General features: G+C 55.1%; 1 protein-coding gene across 1 annotated transcript in view; it reads left to right on the forward strand.

Moving 5' to 3' along the window:
• The first annotated feature begins 9,302 nt into the window (after window positions 1–9,302).
• Window positions 9,303–15,488, forward strand: part of ARL15 (ADP ribosylation factor like GTPase 15) — a 281,488-nt gene continuing 275,302 nt past the window's right edge. Inside the window, exon 1 of the mRNA XM_028519713.2 lies at window positions 9,303–9,588. Within this exon, the coding sequence (XP_028375514.1) occupies window positions 9,541–9,588 (48 nt within the window). The 5' untranslated portion in view covers window positions 9,303–9,540. The remainder of the gene's footprint in view (window positions 9,589–15,488) is intronic.

Consider the following 15,488-nt stretch of genomic DNA (forward strand, 5'->3'; position numbering starts at 1 on the left):
CAATGACTAGGTAGTAATCAATGATTAATTTCATGCAGGTTTTCTTAGAAAAACTTCTTCTAAGAAAGCTGACCTGGGATTTAAGTCGTTGATTTAAAAGTCAACCGCTTCTGGAGTGTTTAACTTAAAAATAACTTATTTCGAAAGACGAAGTAAGTTACCATGGCTCCCACCTTTCCCGTGTTCCATCGTAGACTGGGTAGAGGGTTACCGGGCGGACATGCACTGCGGGCGGAAGGCAGAGAGGGGACCGGGACCTCACCACCGGGCAGTCACTGGGGAGGAGCACACTTACCAGCTCGAGAGCTGACAGTCGCCTTGGCCCGCCACAAACAGTCTGAGTTTACAAGTCCAACAACACCTTGCTCCCCCACCGCCCCAAGTCGTCTCGCTGTACCGGGGACAAAGCCGACGTGCATGAAAGGGACTGTGGGGGGGAAGAAAAAACCAGGGAGACACGTTCTGTGTTGGCACAAGAATAACGGGACCCATGAAAGCGGGGAACGGAGAGGCAGCCCCACGTAGACCGGCATCTCACGGAGGTTGAAGGTGACACCGCCCCCGTGGGAAGGAAGGGAAGGCGTTGTGAGCCCGAGGTGCCGGGACCCTGGCCAGTCAGACAGGGACAGAGAGATCTCTCTGGAACCGAGCACACACAAGACAGACCCGAAGTGGACAGAAGACACGAAAGGGGAAAGGTCACGCCAGAGAGTCATTGAAAATGTAGACTTCCGACTTTGTGGCTGAAAAGAAGTTAACTTCAAAAGCACCAGCCGTAGGGTCCAAAGTTGGTGGGTCTGACGACCACAAATAGAGGATTTTTGTGCGCCCGAGATATCGTGGACTGATGCGGACTGTGGCTCATGGGGTCCACGTCATTATGGAAGAAATGAGACATTCACACGGATTACCAAATCCGGTGGAGGAAAAGGGACAGCATAGTTTTTCTCTCAAGGGGAGCAAAATCCTCAGCCCTTGCTCCAATGAGCTTTTATTGTCTCACTGGGCACATTACAAGAAGGTCCTCATTAAGTATGCACAGGTTTGCTGTAGGTGCTTACCTTTACAGAAAACAAAGGAGCCAATGCTGCTAATCACATCCCGAGGGGTATTTGCAAATGAAAAGGCAAAAGTGGTTAAACCGGTTACACTCATCCTTGGAAGGTTTAGCATGGATTTTAGGAAGTTGCTTTGCAGTAAATCTCCTCAATTCAGAGTGAGGGCGTTTTAGCAAAAAGCAAGACTCACAGCGGCCTAGGCACATTGCAGGCCTGATTCCCCACGGGAGAACCTACCCATGGGCGTGGGTCCTGTGCATCTCCGAGTGGGAGCTGGGCCCACGCCACGCAGAATGGTCTACTGCAATGGACAGAGCTGAGGGGGCGATAAGCAGGACACCTGTGATAAGGACAGCGGAATTGTAACTGGAAAAGACACCAGCATTTGGGCTGCCTGTCACTACCAAACCCAACAAGCAATGACAGCGATTGGATCTTTTATGGGCGCTTTATTCAGATGGCCAGCGATCAATCCGAGAAGATGGCGGGTTCATACCCTAACAAACCATGTTGCCTTCTCTTTCCTGGCCAGATCTCTTATAAGGGGGTGGGGGAAGACACACAAGGTGTGGTGAGGGCTTTGAGATTCAGGGAGGATTAGGTGAGCAAAGCCTTCCTGTTCTCAGCAGTTAGCTGTTCCCAAGGGGGGGGGGGGAGTGGTCACACAAAAGGCCCGGATGCCTCCGGCTTGTCCCCAGGCAGTAATCTCTAGCCAGTGCCCCAGGAGGTCGGCTGCTTTTCCCAGGAGCCAGGATGGGCCTTACCTGTAGTTTCTGAAACAAAAGCTTAACATACACATGACTTGCTAGACTTACAACTTTTTACCTTCAGCTAAAGTTTTCCAAGTCCTGAGTCCCCTGTCAGGACGACCGCCTATTGCGGGAAGTGGTTATGGGGACAGAAGGATTAGATAAACCGAGAGAAGGGCGGAACAGACCGGTGAGGACCACGGGGGGCCGTGAACTGCGATTCCGCTCCCCTCCGCCCTCCTGCCGGGAGCACGTGCGTGGCCATGCTGGGCCGGGCACCTGGTGACCCGAGGCCACCCAGGACCTGAGAGAGAGGTCCTGAGGGTGTTTTCACAAGTGGGGGCCACGCTTTGGGCATTTGGTGTGTGAAACCCAGGGAGACAATGGTCCTCCCGTTTTGAAGACAGGAGGCTGTTGGGCCAGCCTCTTTGATGTGGACACACAGGGCATCCTTGGCCCACCCCGGTTTCTCCTGGGGTGGGGGCCTGGGGGCTGGGGGCCTGGGCAGCTAGCACGGGCCGTGTGCCCAGCACTGACTGGGTGAGTAGGGCTGGGAGGCCGCACACCCCAGGGAGACACCGAGTCCTTCCTCCGAGGAACTGAGCCCAGAGGAGCGAGAGCAGGAGCAGGAGCAGCACCGGCGGTCTCCTGACGCTCGCTGTGGCCGGGCCTCACGCCGACCACTGATGACCACGCCGGGTGGGCATCTGCTTCCCCACCTGTCCCACGTGGTCAGGAAGTAACAGAGAGTCCAGCGACGGGCCTGAAGTCACGGGACCAGAGAGAGGTAACGCCAAGAGGCAAACCCAGGGACCAGCTGCGGCCCCCGGGCCTCGGACCCCCACTGCCCACCGTCAGCGCCCATGACGCTAGCAGGTGGCATGCGTGTGGGAAGCAAGCGCCACCCTCACAGCGTGGAGGGCGCGGTCCTCGGGGTGCGGCGGCTACTGAAGAGGTGTTTCTGGTGACATCCTCCGTGAGTCCGGGTGTTGCTGCTGTTGTGAGTCCGCACCTCAGGCCGGGGAGAGCTCGCTGGTGTACAACAGTCTTCCCACCCACGGACATCACACGCCGGTGTTTAGCTTCTTCTCTTGAACGCTTGCAGTTGTAAGAATTATTCTGAGATGTTTTTAAAATCTCTGTTTTAAAGGTTATGTGAAAGCACATTTCCTGCCTTTGTTGCCAAGTAACTAGAGATACAATTAATTTTACATTGATTTTTAGGGAGTAACAAGATTTCATTTTCACTTGAGTAACTGATCTGCGGATTTGTGTGTTCTACACGTAGCTGCGACCTGAAGGGGGTGGCTTCTCTCCGTCTTCATTGTTTATATTTTGGTCTGATTGCCCGGGACTTCCGGGACAATGTGGCGTGGAAGCAGGGGGAGCTGGCCCCTTCGTCTCGCTTCTGACTACACGTTTTTTTGTAGGTACTCTTCATCAGCCTGAATAATCTCCCCCTCCCCCTGGACTGCCAGCCATGAGGGTCGTTCTGGGCTGAACGGTGTCCTTCGTCCCCAACTGTGTGTGTTCCACCCTGACCCCTAGTGCACCAGAAGTGGGTGCCCGTGGAGACGGGACCTGTAAGGAGGCTGTTAGGGTGGGCTCCCACCCACTCCCTCGGGGGCCCTCAGAAGGTCAGGGGAGGAGGACATGCGCAGAAGAAAGAGCACTTGCGGACACAGGGAGAAGGCAGCCGTGTGCCAGCTCGGGGGACAGCCCCCAAAGAAGCCGACTCCGGGGCAGTTCAGGGTGGGAGTGTTTCGTTGCTGGCGTGTTTGGTGAGCCACGGATGGCGGACCTATCGGGTGCTGTGCTCTTGTGGGAAGCTTTTAAAATTGTTGTTCCTTTTATAATAACAATAATAATAATGATGATGATGATGATGATGATGCGTCTTTCCCCACCCATCGTCCTGGGCACTGTCAGCTTTCTTCCAGCTCTGCTAAAGTGACTCTCGCTCTTTTGCCTGGTGCCCCTGAAGTCAAGCCGCCCCCGGGTTAACCCCCGGAGTAACCTTTCCCTCTGGTCCTCTTTCAGGCGCCTTCGGGGTGGGGGACGGTGGGCCGGTCAGCGGGCTCCACTGTGCCTTTCACACCTGCCCCGCAGCGGGTTTGCCCCCCGCATCTTTCCCAGGTCGGAGGCCGGGGGGCCCCTTATTCCGTGCCCCTGCTGCTTCCTGACCTGGTTTCTACTTTCCAAAGTGGGTGATCTTGTCACCGGAAAGGACACCAGCGTTCGGGCTGCCTGTCACTACCAAACCCAATAAGCAGTGACAGTGATTGAATCTTTTAGGGGCGCTTTATTCAGATGGCCGGCGATCCGAGAAGACGGCGGGTTCACACCCTAACAAACCATCTTCCCCTTTCCTTCCTGGCCAGACCTTTTATAAGGGGGTGGGGGAAGACACACAAGGTGGTGAGGGCTTTGAGATTCAGGGAGGATTAGGTGAGGGAAGCTGCAGCCTTCCTGTTCTCAGCAGTTAGCTGTTCCCAAGGGGCAGAGTGGTCACACAAAAGGCCCGGATGCCTCCGACTTGTCCCCAGGCAGTAATCTCTAGCCAGTGCCCCAGGAGGTCGGCTGCTTTTCCCAGGAGCCAGGATGGGCCTTATCTGTAGTTTCTGAAACAAAAGCTTAACATACACATGACTTGCTAGACTTACAGTTTTTTACCTTAAACTAAAATTTTCCAAGGCCTGAGTCCCCTATCCATCTCTCCTATGCTGTCTCTAATTCTGTCTCCAAGGATCTCTTTTTATTCCTTTACCGCCCAGGTGGGGTGGGGGGTTGACCTTGGTACTTCCGCAGCAAAATATTCAGGGGAAACAAACACACTCTGGAGTCAGGGAAGGAAACTCCCCGCCTCAGCTACTCAATAACGTATGGCACCGGGAAAGCTACTCCATCTGTGATTTTGCCGTGGGATTTCAGCATGTTCATCCCGGGCAGGTGGACTCCTAGGACAGAGTGACGGTGCAGGTAGGACAAAGGAAGGATCCTAAAGTGGGGAGATTATCCTGGATTATCGGGGCAGGCCCTGAGTGCCATCACGACTGTCCCCAAAAGGGAGGCAGAGGAGATCGGACCACAGAAGAGGAGAAGGCAGCGTGACCACAGAGGCAGCCTGGAATGAGGTGGCCACGAGCCAAGGAATGCAGATAGCCACCAGAAGCCAGGGAAAAAAATCCCCAAAACAACGAGGGAATTCTCCCTTCGGACGACTAGAAGGAGTCAGCCCTGCCTGCACCTTGATTTTAGCTCCAGAGAGCTCAGGACCTGTGGCTGGCAGCACTGCCCAGAGAGCAGATTTGGGTCTTGAGTCACGGAGTTGCTGGGGATGTGTTACAATAGGAATCCAGCAGCACCCGCGGGGCGGCGGCAGTGTGTCTGAGACAGTCAGTGATTCCGGGGAGTCCCCGAGAGGGACTGATGGAGCGTCCTGGTACCGGGTGTTCGAGCCGTGGCTGCTTGTGAGGTCCAGTTCCCTTTTCCCGGTCTCATTACTTCTCCCTTTAAGTGGTGACTCTTCATGTGAAATGCCTTATCTGTCCTTACTATTCCGAGACCCAGCAAACCCTTTTTCGAAGAGGCGAGGGGTGGCTACCTGCATTCCTTGGCTCGTGGCCACCTCATTCCAGGCTGCCTCTGTGGTCACACTGCCTTCCCCTCTTCCGCGGTCTAATCTCCTCCGCCTCCCTTTTGGGGACAGTCGTGATGGCACTCAGGGCCTGCCCCGATAATCCAGGGTAATCTCCCCACCTTAGGATCCTTCCTTTGCCCCACCTCTTTTAGGTTGAGTGCCTCATCTTTTTAGGGTCAGTGCCCGCTCTCCCAACCTCATTCTGACTTCTCCCGTGTGCGAACCCAACTCCGTTAGCCACTTCACACGGGGCGCCCTGCTCTGGTGGGGCTCACCTTCCGGGGCACAGCGGTGCTTTGTGCGGGTTTAGGGTGCAGAGAAGGGACCTGGGATAGATCGGAGGTGGTGGCGGTGGCGTGGGGGGGGGGGGCGTGGGGGCACGATCAAAGCCCTCAAAAAAGGGCGGGGCTCGGGGAGAGTTTTGAAGTCATAAGAGTTCCTAGAGGTGCTAAGTGAGCAACAAGGCGTCTGGGGACCTGTGTCCGCAGATTTCAGTGTGTGGACACCTCCACTGTTTCTGAGAAAAGGGTCGTCCGAGGTTTAAGGACTACTCTGAGGAAAGCTGCCGTCTCCCAGGGATTACGGAATAATCTCCGTCGAGCCTCACCGTGGAGGCAGGAGTGAGGCCAGACTAGCACGCGCTGCTTCAAGGCTGGTGTGGGGGAGCAGAGGCTGTAAGCCGGTGGTGACATGAGTGTTAAAAGCGCTCAGACCCTTCGTACCAGTAATTCCATTGCTAGACACTCTCTGCAGGATAACGAGATGCGAGCAATTCTACACCCAAACACTCCCTGCGCTATTTATAATAGTTGTATCGAACGGAGGACTTGTCGACATACAATAGAGATTTGTATTGTATCTCTGTTTATACAATAGAGATTTATATCCCCATTAAACACTTACGAAGTTTCCTGGTACAGTGAATTGTACATGTCGAGCATGCGCGATACAAAACGACTCCAGATGTAGCCTCCCCAAAGTGACGACGATGTATCAGATGACCAAAATGGAAGGAGTCGATGGTGAGAGCCACTAACAGGTTGGTTTTTCTGAACAGCAGAATTTGGGAGACCAAGTTGCAAAAATGCATTTTTGTGTTTGTTTCCTACAGGTAACATTGTTACAAAAAACCTCCTCCACATCTGGGTCGCTGGTGCTCTCAATGGAATTGTAGAACATGGGCTGTCAAAAAAAAAATTTCCCCCGGCTTTCACCGAGCCAGAGCGAAGGCCCGTTCCCTCAGCCTGCGGTGTGGTGGTGCACTTGCCTCGGCAGTGTGTGCGTGCCCCCGTGTGCACCCGGGGCAGGGCCGTTCTGTTCTGTTCACCGAGAGCAAGGGCAAGCCTGCATGACCGAGACCGTGTCTTAGTCAAGACTACAGCCCGTTGCTTGGCATGTAGTGGGGTGGGTTGACTGAATGCATTCTAACCTCTCAACATTCTCTTTTTTAAAAAACACAGATGGGATTGCTGCAGCTGCTGTCTACTTTACGAGCTACGACTGCAGGTTCGTGCAGAGTGTATTATCTACTTAGACCAACATAATAGGTTGGCCTCTTTCTTCCGCACAAGGGTACTCACATTTACATTCCAGAAGATTAGTGCCTAATTGGAAAAATGTGCTCCACAGGGGGGTTTGAAGCTTCGTTAAAAAAGACAAAAAGCAAGCCCTGGCTGGTGTGGCTCAGTGGATTGAGCCTGAGAACCAAAGGGCCACTGGTTCGATTCCCAGTCAGGGCACAGGCCTGAATTGTGGGCCAGGTCCCCAGGTGGGGGTGTGTGAGAGGCAACCACACACTGATGCTTCTCTCCCTCCCCTTCTCCCTCCCTTCCCCTCTCTCTAAATAGATAAATAAAGTCTTAAAAAACACAACAAAGGACTCTTCTAAAAGGCAATATATTATTCTTTTATTACCTTACACTAATACAAGGTTTCCCTGGCACCAGTCAGAATGAACGTACAAATGGCGTGGAGGGCACTAGGGTGCAGACTTTGTAAACTTTCCTGGGACACATTCTTTCCCCTGCCTGCTTTGCACCCACTTACTCATCCCTGGAGGCAGCACGGCCCACGGTTAGCCCAACGCCCTTCTGTTCCAGACGGTCTTTCTCTGACCTTGGCTTCTACAGGAAAGGTGGAAGCCGGGGGCTCCTGGGCGGTTCTTTCCCTGCAGAAACTGACTGGCCTCTGGGGAGTCGGGCTGGACAGTGGTCAGGACCTCACTGGTCCTGCAAACCAGGGGCCAGAGAGTGTCACTTTGTCCACTCAAGCCCTTTATTTGCAATATGCTTATTCGTGAAGAGAAGGCAAACAAACAGGCAACAACACAAGGTTTCTTGTCTATTTGAGGGGTTTTTGCCAGCAAGTTTGAGAGGCTTTCACATCTGCAGTTACGTGCAGCCGATTGTGCTGTAGGTTTATGGGAGTTCGCTGCCTCCAGGATCCAGGTCAAAATCTCCTCTACATCTCAGAATGTTAAGACGAATTACAATTGGATCTATTGACAATGCATTTGAGTCTAGTTAGCTCTCACACAGGCAAACACTCATTGAAATTCTTTAGAAGTATAATTTCTTATATACACACACGCCTTATCTGTAAAGGGGATCACCAAAGTCAGGCCCTGTAGTAAGTTCCTTTGAAAACCCCCTGGCTGTAGGAATTCATTTTTTTTCACCAGGAGAGATGGGGTACCCCAAATCTCAAGGCTCCCCACCTGGAGCTCCCTGGAAGTGGACACACTCGCCCCTCCCGAGTTAGCTACATATTTACAGTGCATTCCACCGTTACGCAATAGAATTGTTTTCATGGCCCTGCCAAGCATATTGTATGGAGATTCACTCGGGATAGAAAAAAGGAAGATGCTAACTTGGGGGAAAGTAAAAATCCAACCTCTAAAACAACCTTTATACAGTTAGGTAGTCACTTCAGCAAGATTTCAGTGGAAGTTTTCCTCCGGAGACGTCACTGAGTGGAAGTCCTAATTGCTAACACGGGAGCTATCCCTCATCCTCGGCCTCTGGGGACACCTCGGCCACCTGAGCCTGACAGCGCAGGTATTCCGTATCTGGAACGTGCTTGTTGAATTGGTCGTTCACAGCCTGAATCTTGGGGAAAAAAATTGAGCCTGCAGTGTTCTTATCCAGCTCCCTTCCTCCAAGCTTAACGCAATAGTGAAATCTCAATGCCAACCAATTTGCGCGCTATTTACCAGGAAATGTGCAAGTCTCCTGGGCACCTACTTATAATAACTTTACTTATAATACTATCCAGAGGGCGTCTTGTTCTGCTGCTCATCTTCAGAGGCGAGGGGTCTGTGTTCGGCGTCATTAACTGGACAACGCAGACAGATCGCTGAGCTCGTCTCCCCAGTGTCCGAGGTCTACAATGGACTCCGCCACCCCTCCCATTGCCGCGTTGGGGAGCGAATGCTCCGGCGCGAGCTGATGCGAGGGAGCGTCGGCGCACCCCCAGGACGTTAGGCTGCGCTGCTGCTCGCCCGGGCAGCTCCCCACCGTGCAGGGCGGGGGCCTTCCCGGGCCGCCGATCCCCGGGGGCCGCCCGAGTCCCGGAGCCTGCAGGAGTCGCTGGGGAGCGAGGCTGCGAGGGTCGGCGGCCGCCGCTGCTCCCGCGCTGGGCGCTGGCTCGCTGCTGGGGTGAGAGCAGGCACTGCCGCCGTCCGCCGCGGCGCCCCGTTCTGGCCGCTGTACCCAATGAGGAAGCCATGGAAGCGCCCGGCTCCGGAGACCGCACCGCCGGCTTTCCGCCCCTCCCGCCCGCTCTTCCGCCTGCGCCGCCCCAGCTCCCGCCCCCGCGCCCCGCCCTCTCCCGGGGAAGCCGGACCCGACCACTCCCGCGCTTCCCCGCCGCCCGCCGCCGCGCGGCCTGGTTTTATAGGCGCCGCAGCCAATCAGCGCGCCGCTCTCGCGCGGCCCGCCCCCCGGCCAATCGCCGCGCCGCGGGGCCGCCGTCGGCTGCTCGGCGGCGCTCGGCTGTTTTCGTGGTGGCTGGCGCTGCAGGGGCTGCTCGCTCGCAGCCCGGGACGCCGCTTTTTTTCCGGGTTCGGGGACGTTCCGGATGCTTTAGGTGCCGGATGACTGGTCTCCGGATACCTGAGGCGTTTCTGTACATGGATTATCTGGTAGGTGTGGGGGCGCGGCGGCGAGCCGCCCGGCGGACCCGGCGCGCCCAGGGTCCCCCGGCTGGGGGGACCGTCCTCCGGCTGTGTCCCCGGGACGGGATGCCCGGGCCCCCTGGTCCCGCTCCGGCCCTGGAGCCGCGCGGGGCTCGGGCTCCGGGGGCGGGGGGCGGAGTGACAGGTGAGGCTGGCCGGGCGGGGGCGCTCCTCGCCGAGCCCTGTGCTCCCGGGGCGCGGGAGCCCTCGGCGCCCCCTTTAGCAGGACTCCAGGTACCATTAAACAGCCATATCCTGAATGGCTCGCTAAGTGCCCGGCAGCCCGCTCATTTGGCTGTTATTAGCTCTCTAAAGCGGTGACCTCGGTCGCGGGGAGGCTTTAAAAGCACATTACCCGAAAGTCGACCGGACTGCCTGCCAGCCTGCAGCCCCGGCCGGCCGGGGCTGGCAGGGGCCGGCGCGTCCCCACCTCCCCGCCCGCGGGCGCTCTCACCTGCGCGCGGGTGGGTCCCGGCCGAGCGCTTAGGCCGGGCTGGCGCCCAGAAGTTCAGGTGGGAGGAGGGTCAGCCCCGTGCTGGGACTGAACCGAGTTTAAAAATGGACGTGTGTGTGTGTGTGTGTGTGCGCGCGTTTGTGGAATTAGGCAGCACCTCGTATTGTTCCAGAAATTGGATTTGCTGCGGGCTGCGTGTTTGTGCTCTGATTGACCAGGGCTGTGTTCGGTCCGGTAGATAAAACCACCAGGGTTGTTGCCTTGTGACCCGATCTGCTCTTGCAATGCCGAGTTCGAGAGCATGGTGCGCCACATTGACCCTCTTGTCACCGGGCTGGACACATGCAGTCGCTTTTCCACGTAGACTGGCCTGGCCAAGACCTGCCAGTGCCTTCTAGGAAATGCATTCACGGCCGTACTGAGCGAGACCGTGTTGCTCCACGACCGAGAAACGCGGGCCGAGGGGGGACTTGAACTGTTGTTACTTTGTGCACTCTTTGGGCGTGCTGCAGTGGAGCGAGGCAGACCGATGTTTCCTCCCGAAGCTTCAAGGTTTGAGCAGCTGTGGCCAAGCCGGCGGGCAACGGAGCAGAGGGAAAGGCTCCGAGTTCAAGTTCTGTTTTGCTGTTTGTTTGTGGATGTCAGTCACTTCCTCTATCTTTGTGATAAAGGGGCTTTGTCTACTTCTGGAGCCGGTTAGGGGATTATCCGTGTTTTAAAAGGCAAAGTGCCAGCCATGTGGGTTAAGAGAGTTGCCAAATATTTTTCAAATACTATTTTTTAAAAATTAAATAACTGATTATTTTGTAGCTCGTCTTTTAAAATACAGTACTATAGGTTTTCTTGCAGTCGGCCAAATTAAAGTCACTTTGTGGAGGATAATTACCAAATAGGAAAGGATGGCATTACCCATACTAGTGAAAGCTAATTTCTGATCCTCAAGTAGTTCCTAAAAAGGAAGTCATGTAGTTATGATCGTTTTGTTACAGTATTTTCTTTATTTACTGGGTGACTTAAATGCACAAACTGCATTCCAAACTGTCTTTGAGGTGCCAAACCCACCAAAGCATCTGGCGAGACAAGAAATGGAAAACTCGTGTTAATCGCAGGTTAATTTCTGGGTGGAGGGCCTGAGGATGGGGGGGGGGGATGTCTGTGGGGCTCCAGGTTACCTGCAGGGCAGGTTAGTGTCCTTACTAATTTGCTAGCAGTTTCCTGTGGGAATCAGTAGGCCCCAAGGTTGACTGGCCTTTTTGTTTTACCTGCCCCACCCCCCAGCCCATTGCATTGTTATTTAAAAAATCACTACTTTGCCATTTTATGCTTTTTAAACAATTCACAAAGGCAGTGAAATGGTTGCATTGAAAATCACTGGCTAATCATTTGGGGTGAGAAAAAATATTACAGGAAATAACTCCGTTTTTATGAGTGTGCTAAGTATCTCCTATGAAGAGATTTGAGAAAATCCTTGACCATTAAGTCAGTTTTCACTGAAACTGGACTGAGGGGGAAAAAACTCTTGTGGTGGTCTTTCGTGTTTAATTTTCGCTCTTGAGCTGTCGGAGAGAATGATAGCCACCTACTCCTTTCTTCCCGCCTTTCACCTGGACTCAGTTTCATGGACAAAATTTTTTTTAAATTTTTCTCTCTCTCTACATATATATATTTTAAATTTTATTTATTTTTAGAGAGGAGCATGGAAGGAGAAAGGAAAAACATCAATGTGTGGCTGCCTCTCAAGCGCCCCCTACTGGGGACATGGCCCACAGCCCAGGCGTGTGCCCTGACTGGGAATCCAACCAGCGACCCTTTGGCTCACAAGTCAGCCCTCAATCCACTGAGCCACACCAGCCAGGGCTTGTGGACAAAATCTCGTTATCAAAAACCAGTTGCTGAAAAAGGAAGATCAACTTTGTTGACTATACCTGGGATCTTATTTTTTAAGTAAGTCAATTCCCAAGTTCTTTTACTTACTTTCCAGGGGGGAAAAATGCTCCTTTCATTCCAAGTCCGAGCCTTCGGATTTTGCAGAGATTTCGGATGAGGGTAAGCGCCCTGTCTGTGCCCCACGCCTGTGCCGTGGCCCAGTCACAGCGATCAGGGTGGTCACAGCGTGTGCCGTCTTTTCTCATCTTGCTCTCCGAAGGTCTGACTCTTGGGCTGGGGCTGCGGGAGCTGGAGGGGGAGCTGCGTGTGCGTGGGGGCCCTGCCCATGGTGTGCTGGACTGGATGTCATCACTTAACCGTTTTTATTTGGAGGAGAATGGAAGGGAAGGGAAATGAGAGGAAGACAGAGGTGCTATTTTTAACGGCTTTTAATAGGATGGCAGCTAGTAAAACATGCCGGCAGCCTCTGATTTGAGAAGTTGCTTTTGATTTCTTAAAAGAAATGCTCTCCTTTAGAGGTGGCAGATAAGGTGAGGGACAGGGGTAGGGCCTTAATCCTTAAGACAGGGTCTTTAGTGATTCCAGTTGAAGGAAGTAATGGTAATTTGCTAACCCTAAATACTGTGTATCGCCCAGTGCCCGCTACTTATGTGTCGAACTGAGTGAATGAGATTTAGACCCTTCTCACCTGCCTCTAGCTGAGACGAGATAAAATCTGTTTGGATTAGGTGTTTTGTTCTGGGGAATGCAGAATGTATCTTTTACCCTTCACTTGAAGGCTATCAAGATACACAGTTTGTTTAGCCTGGGCGGCAAGGGGAGTATGAGAACCTCAGTTTTCCAGTTGATGAGGAAACGGGCCCAGGAGGCCACACACCTGCTTCCCATGTCCAAGATGGGCTTCAAGGCCGTGTCTGCACCTGGCCAGCCTGTGGGCGAAGACCGTGGCGCTGTTCCCGCAGGTCGTAGCAGCACCAGAGCTCTTCTCTCCAGGTAAATAGAGCTAGCGAGCCCAAGCGCAGAGCGTTTCGAGTCAGGTGGGGGAACATGATCAGGTTACCCCGAAGGAGAAAAACACATCCATCCGTTTTTCCTCGGAGGCTGGATGAGATCAAGGTCTAGATTCCTTTTTGCTTTAAGGTTTTGTTTTTTTTTTTTTTTTTTTTTGTTCCCTGGCCTGGATCCCACCCGTTCCCTTCCTCTGCCTATAACGATGAAACGATACAACGAAGAGGATGTAAGTGCACCGGGATCACGTTGCCGATAGTGTCCTTATCTCCTGTGGAGCGACCGTTCCTGCTCAGTGGCAACTGTTGGGCCACCTTTTAAACCAGTCTTAGCCGATGGAAAGATTTGGGGGGTGGTAATCAGTAAGCAGGAAGTCACGGGACTCTTGAGGATTGTTGGAGACCTATGAAAAGAATGCCACATTCTGATCTTTCTCATTGCTCCGTTCAGCAAATATTTATGGAACCCTGCTTTGTGCAGGGCGCTGGCAGTCAGGAGGGCTGCACCCCCAGCGGGGTGCCCTTGGCCATGGGAGAGCCGGGCACGCTGTCCCGCCGGGGCCTGGGTCGGGGACAGGTCAGCGGGGAGGAAGTCCGGTGGCTTCCTGCTGGGGTTGTCTCTTATTTCACGCGTTCCTTTGTCTTACCGTGAACTAAAATGGGAAGTTAGACTTGAACACGTGGCAGCTAACTGCGTGATGGATCGTGGATGCTGGTGGTCCGTGGCTGGCCACTGCCTTTGTATGTCGTGCTTGGGAGTCAATAAGGCTGGGGTTCTCGATGTCTCCCTGGTGTGGAGGGGCGCAGCCGGCCTGCTTTCCCGGGCAGAGGCGGCACCTGCCCTTGTAAAGCCCTGTGTGTCAGTGGGAAGTTCAAGCGGCAGAAGCCAGTTCAAAGCCGGCACCGTTTGCAGGATGAAAACCAGGTCACCGGCCCAGCAGCGGAGGACAGACCTCGTGACGGTGCCGCAGAGGAGCAGAGTGCGTGGGCGCCCCGGTCGGCTGGGAACCGGCCGTGGGGAAGGAGGCGTGAAGGCACCCGTGCGGTTGTATCCGCTGTGCGGTGACCTGACAAGTGCGTGCTGTGCTTCACTCCCAACGACTGTGGACGCGACTAGCTGTGTGATCTGGCTGTGGTCAAACAGATCATAAAGTAACAGTGTAGGCCAAACTTTTTTTTTTTTATTTTTTTATTTTTAATGGCAACTGGGTGAGCCAGAGTCACATAAAGGTTCTTTTATTAATAGATAGCGAGACAGAAACAATGCGAGCACAGGAAACAGGTCTGCCACCCGTGGAGGTCGCGCAGCAGACCGGCTTGGGGGCAGCCACCGCGCTGGGCAGGAAGGAGCGTGGAGCCCGGGGGTGGCCTGGCTCTCCGGCCTGGGCTCCGCAGTCCTGAGTGCGGTCCGAGGGGAGGGCCCAGGGGACAGGATTCCGGTCCTCTGGGAGCCGCATCCTGGGCGGTGCCTGAGCCGGGCTCGAGCGCTGGTGTGCTGCTGGGGGCTGCCGAGCCCGTGGGTTAGGGGCGTAAAATGCGTTGACATCTAACCGAGGCTCCGAGAGGTGGAGCATGTCCCCGGGTTCCCACGGCGGGCAGTGGGCAAGCGGCGGAGCTGGGACTGGGGCCGCCGGGCCCTGCCTCTTGGCTTCCTCCCGGCTGGTCGGTAAAGCCGGCGGAAGCGGGGAGATGTGCACGGCGTGTTTCGTGTCAACACTCTGCTGCTCCTCAGGTCCAGGGTCAGACCCCAGGGGCCCCCCAGCCCACGGCTGGGGCTCCCACGGCTCAGGGACTCGGTCCCGCGCAGGAGAAGGCCGGGCAGAGGAACTGGGCTGTGCCCCGAGCCTCCCCCGTGTCCTGACTGGTCACCAGATGGCCTTGAGCGTCTGGCGCTTCATCAAGTGACCTCAGACGGGTTTCCAGGCAACCTGGTCGGTTGGCCTCCGGCGTCACCTCAGGGACACGGGCCGGCCTCCCCCGGGCGCCGGTTCTCCCTGGAGATGTCACCCAGACTTGGGATCTGTCTGTCGGCTCCTTTGCCTGGTGCTGCCCGGGACGCAGGGCCGTCCCCAGCAGACACCAGGCCCCCAGTAGCCTTTTGCCTGTGGGTGTCAGTTTGGCCCAGTGCCCCGAGGGCGTGGATGGTGCAGGGCTGTATCTGAGGTTGGGTGGGAAGAAGGGGTGATTTCGGGGGGGGGGGGGTAGCTGCGCTGTTGGTGACCAGAAAGCCGCACCATTCCCCAATTCTGTCACCAACTGCGTTAACGGTGGGCGTTCATTTTGGCACCGGCAGCCCCCTGGAGTTCTGCTGGGGCCCCTGCCCTGCATCTCCCGGTGCCTCTGGTTTGGGGTTCCAGTGCACCCTCACTTCTGAGTGTCTGCAAAGTACCTGGGCACATTCCCCCTCAGCAGGGCCGGGGCCGGGGGCTGCGCTTGGCTGAATGCTCTGCAACCATTTTCAGTTTGCGGTGGGCCCCGCACAGGAAGCAGCCAGTCCTGACTTCCAGCGCTGGAGGCGA

This window comes from Phyllostomus discolor, chromosome 3, assembly GCF_004126475.2.
Source record: "Phyllostomus discolor isolate MPI-MPIP mPhyDis1 chromosome 3, mPhyDis1.pri.v3, whole genome shotgun sequence".
In the NCBI taxonomy this organism is placed as follows: domain Eukaryota; kingdom Metazoa; phylum Chordata; class Mammalia; order Chiroptera; family Phyllostomidae; genus Phyllostomus; species Phyllostomus discolor.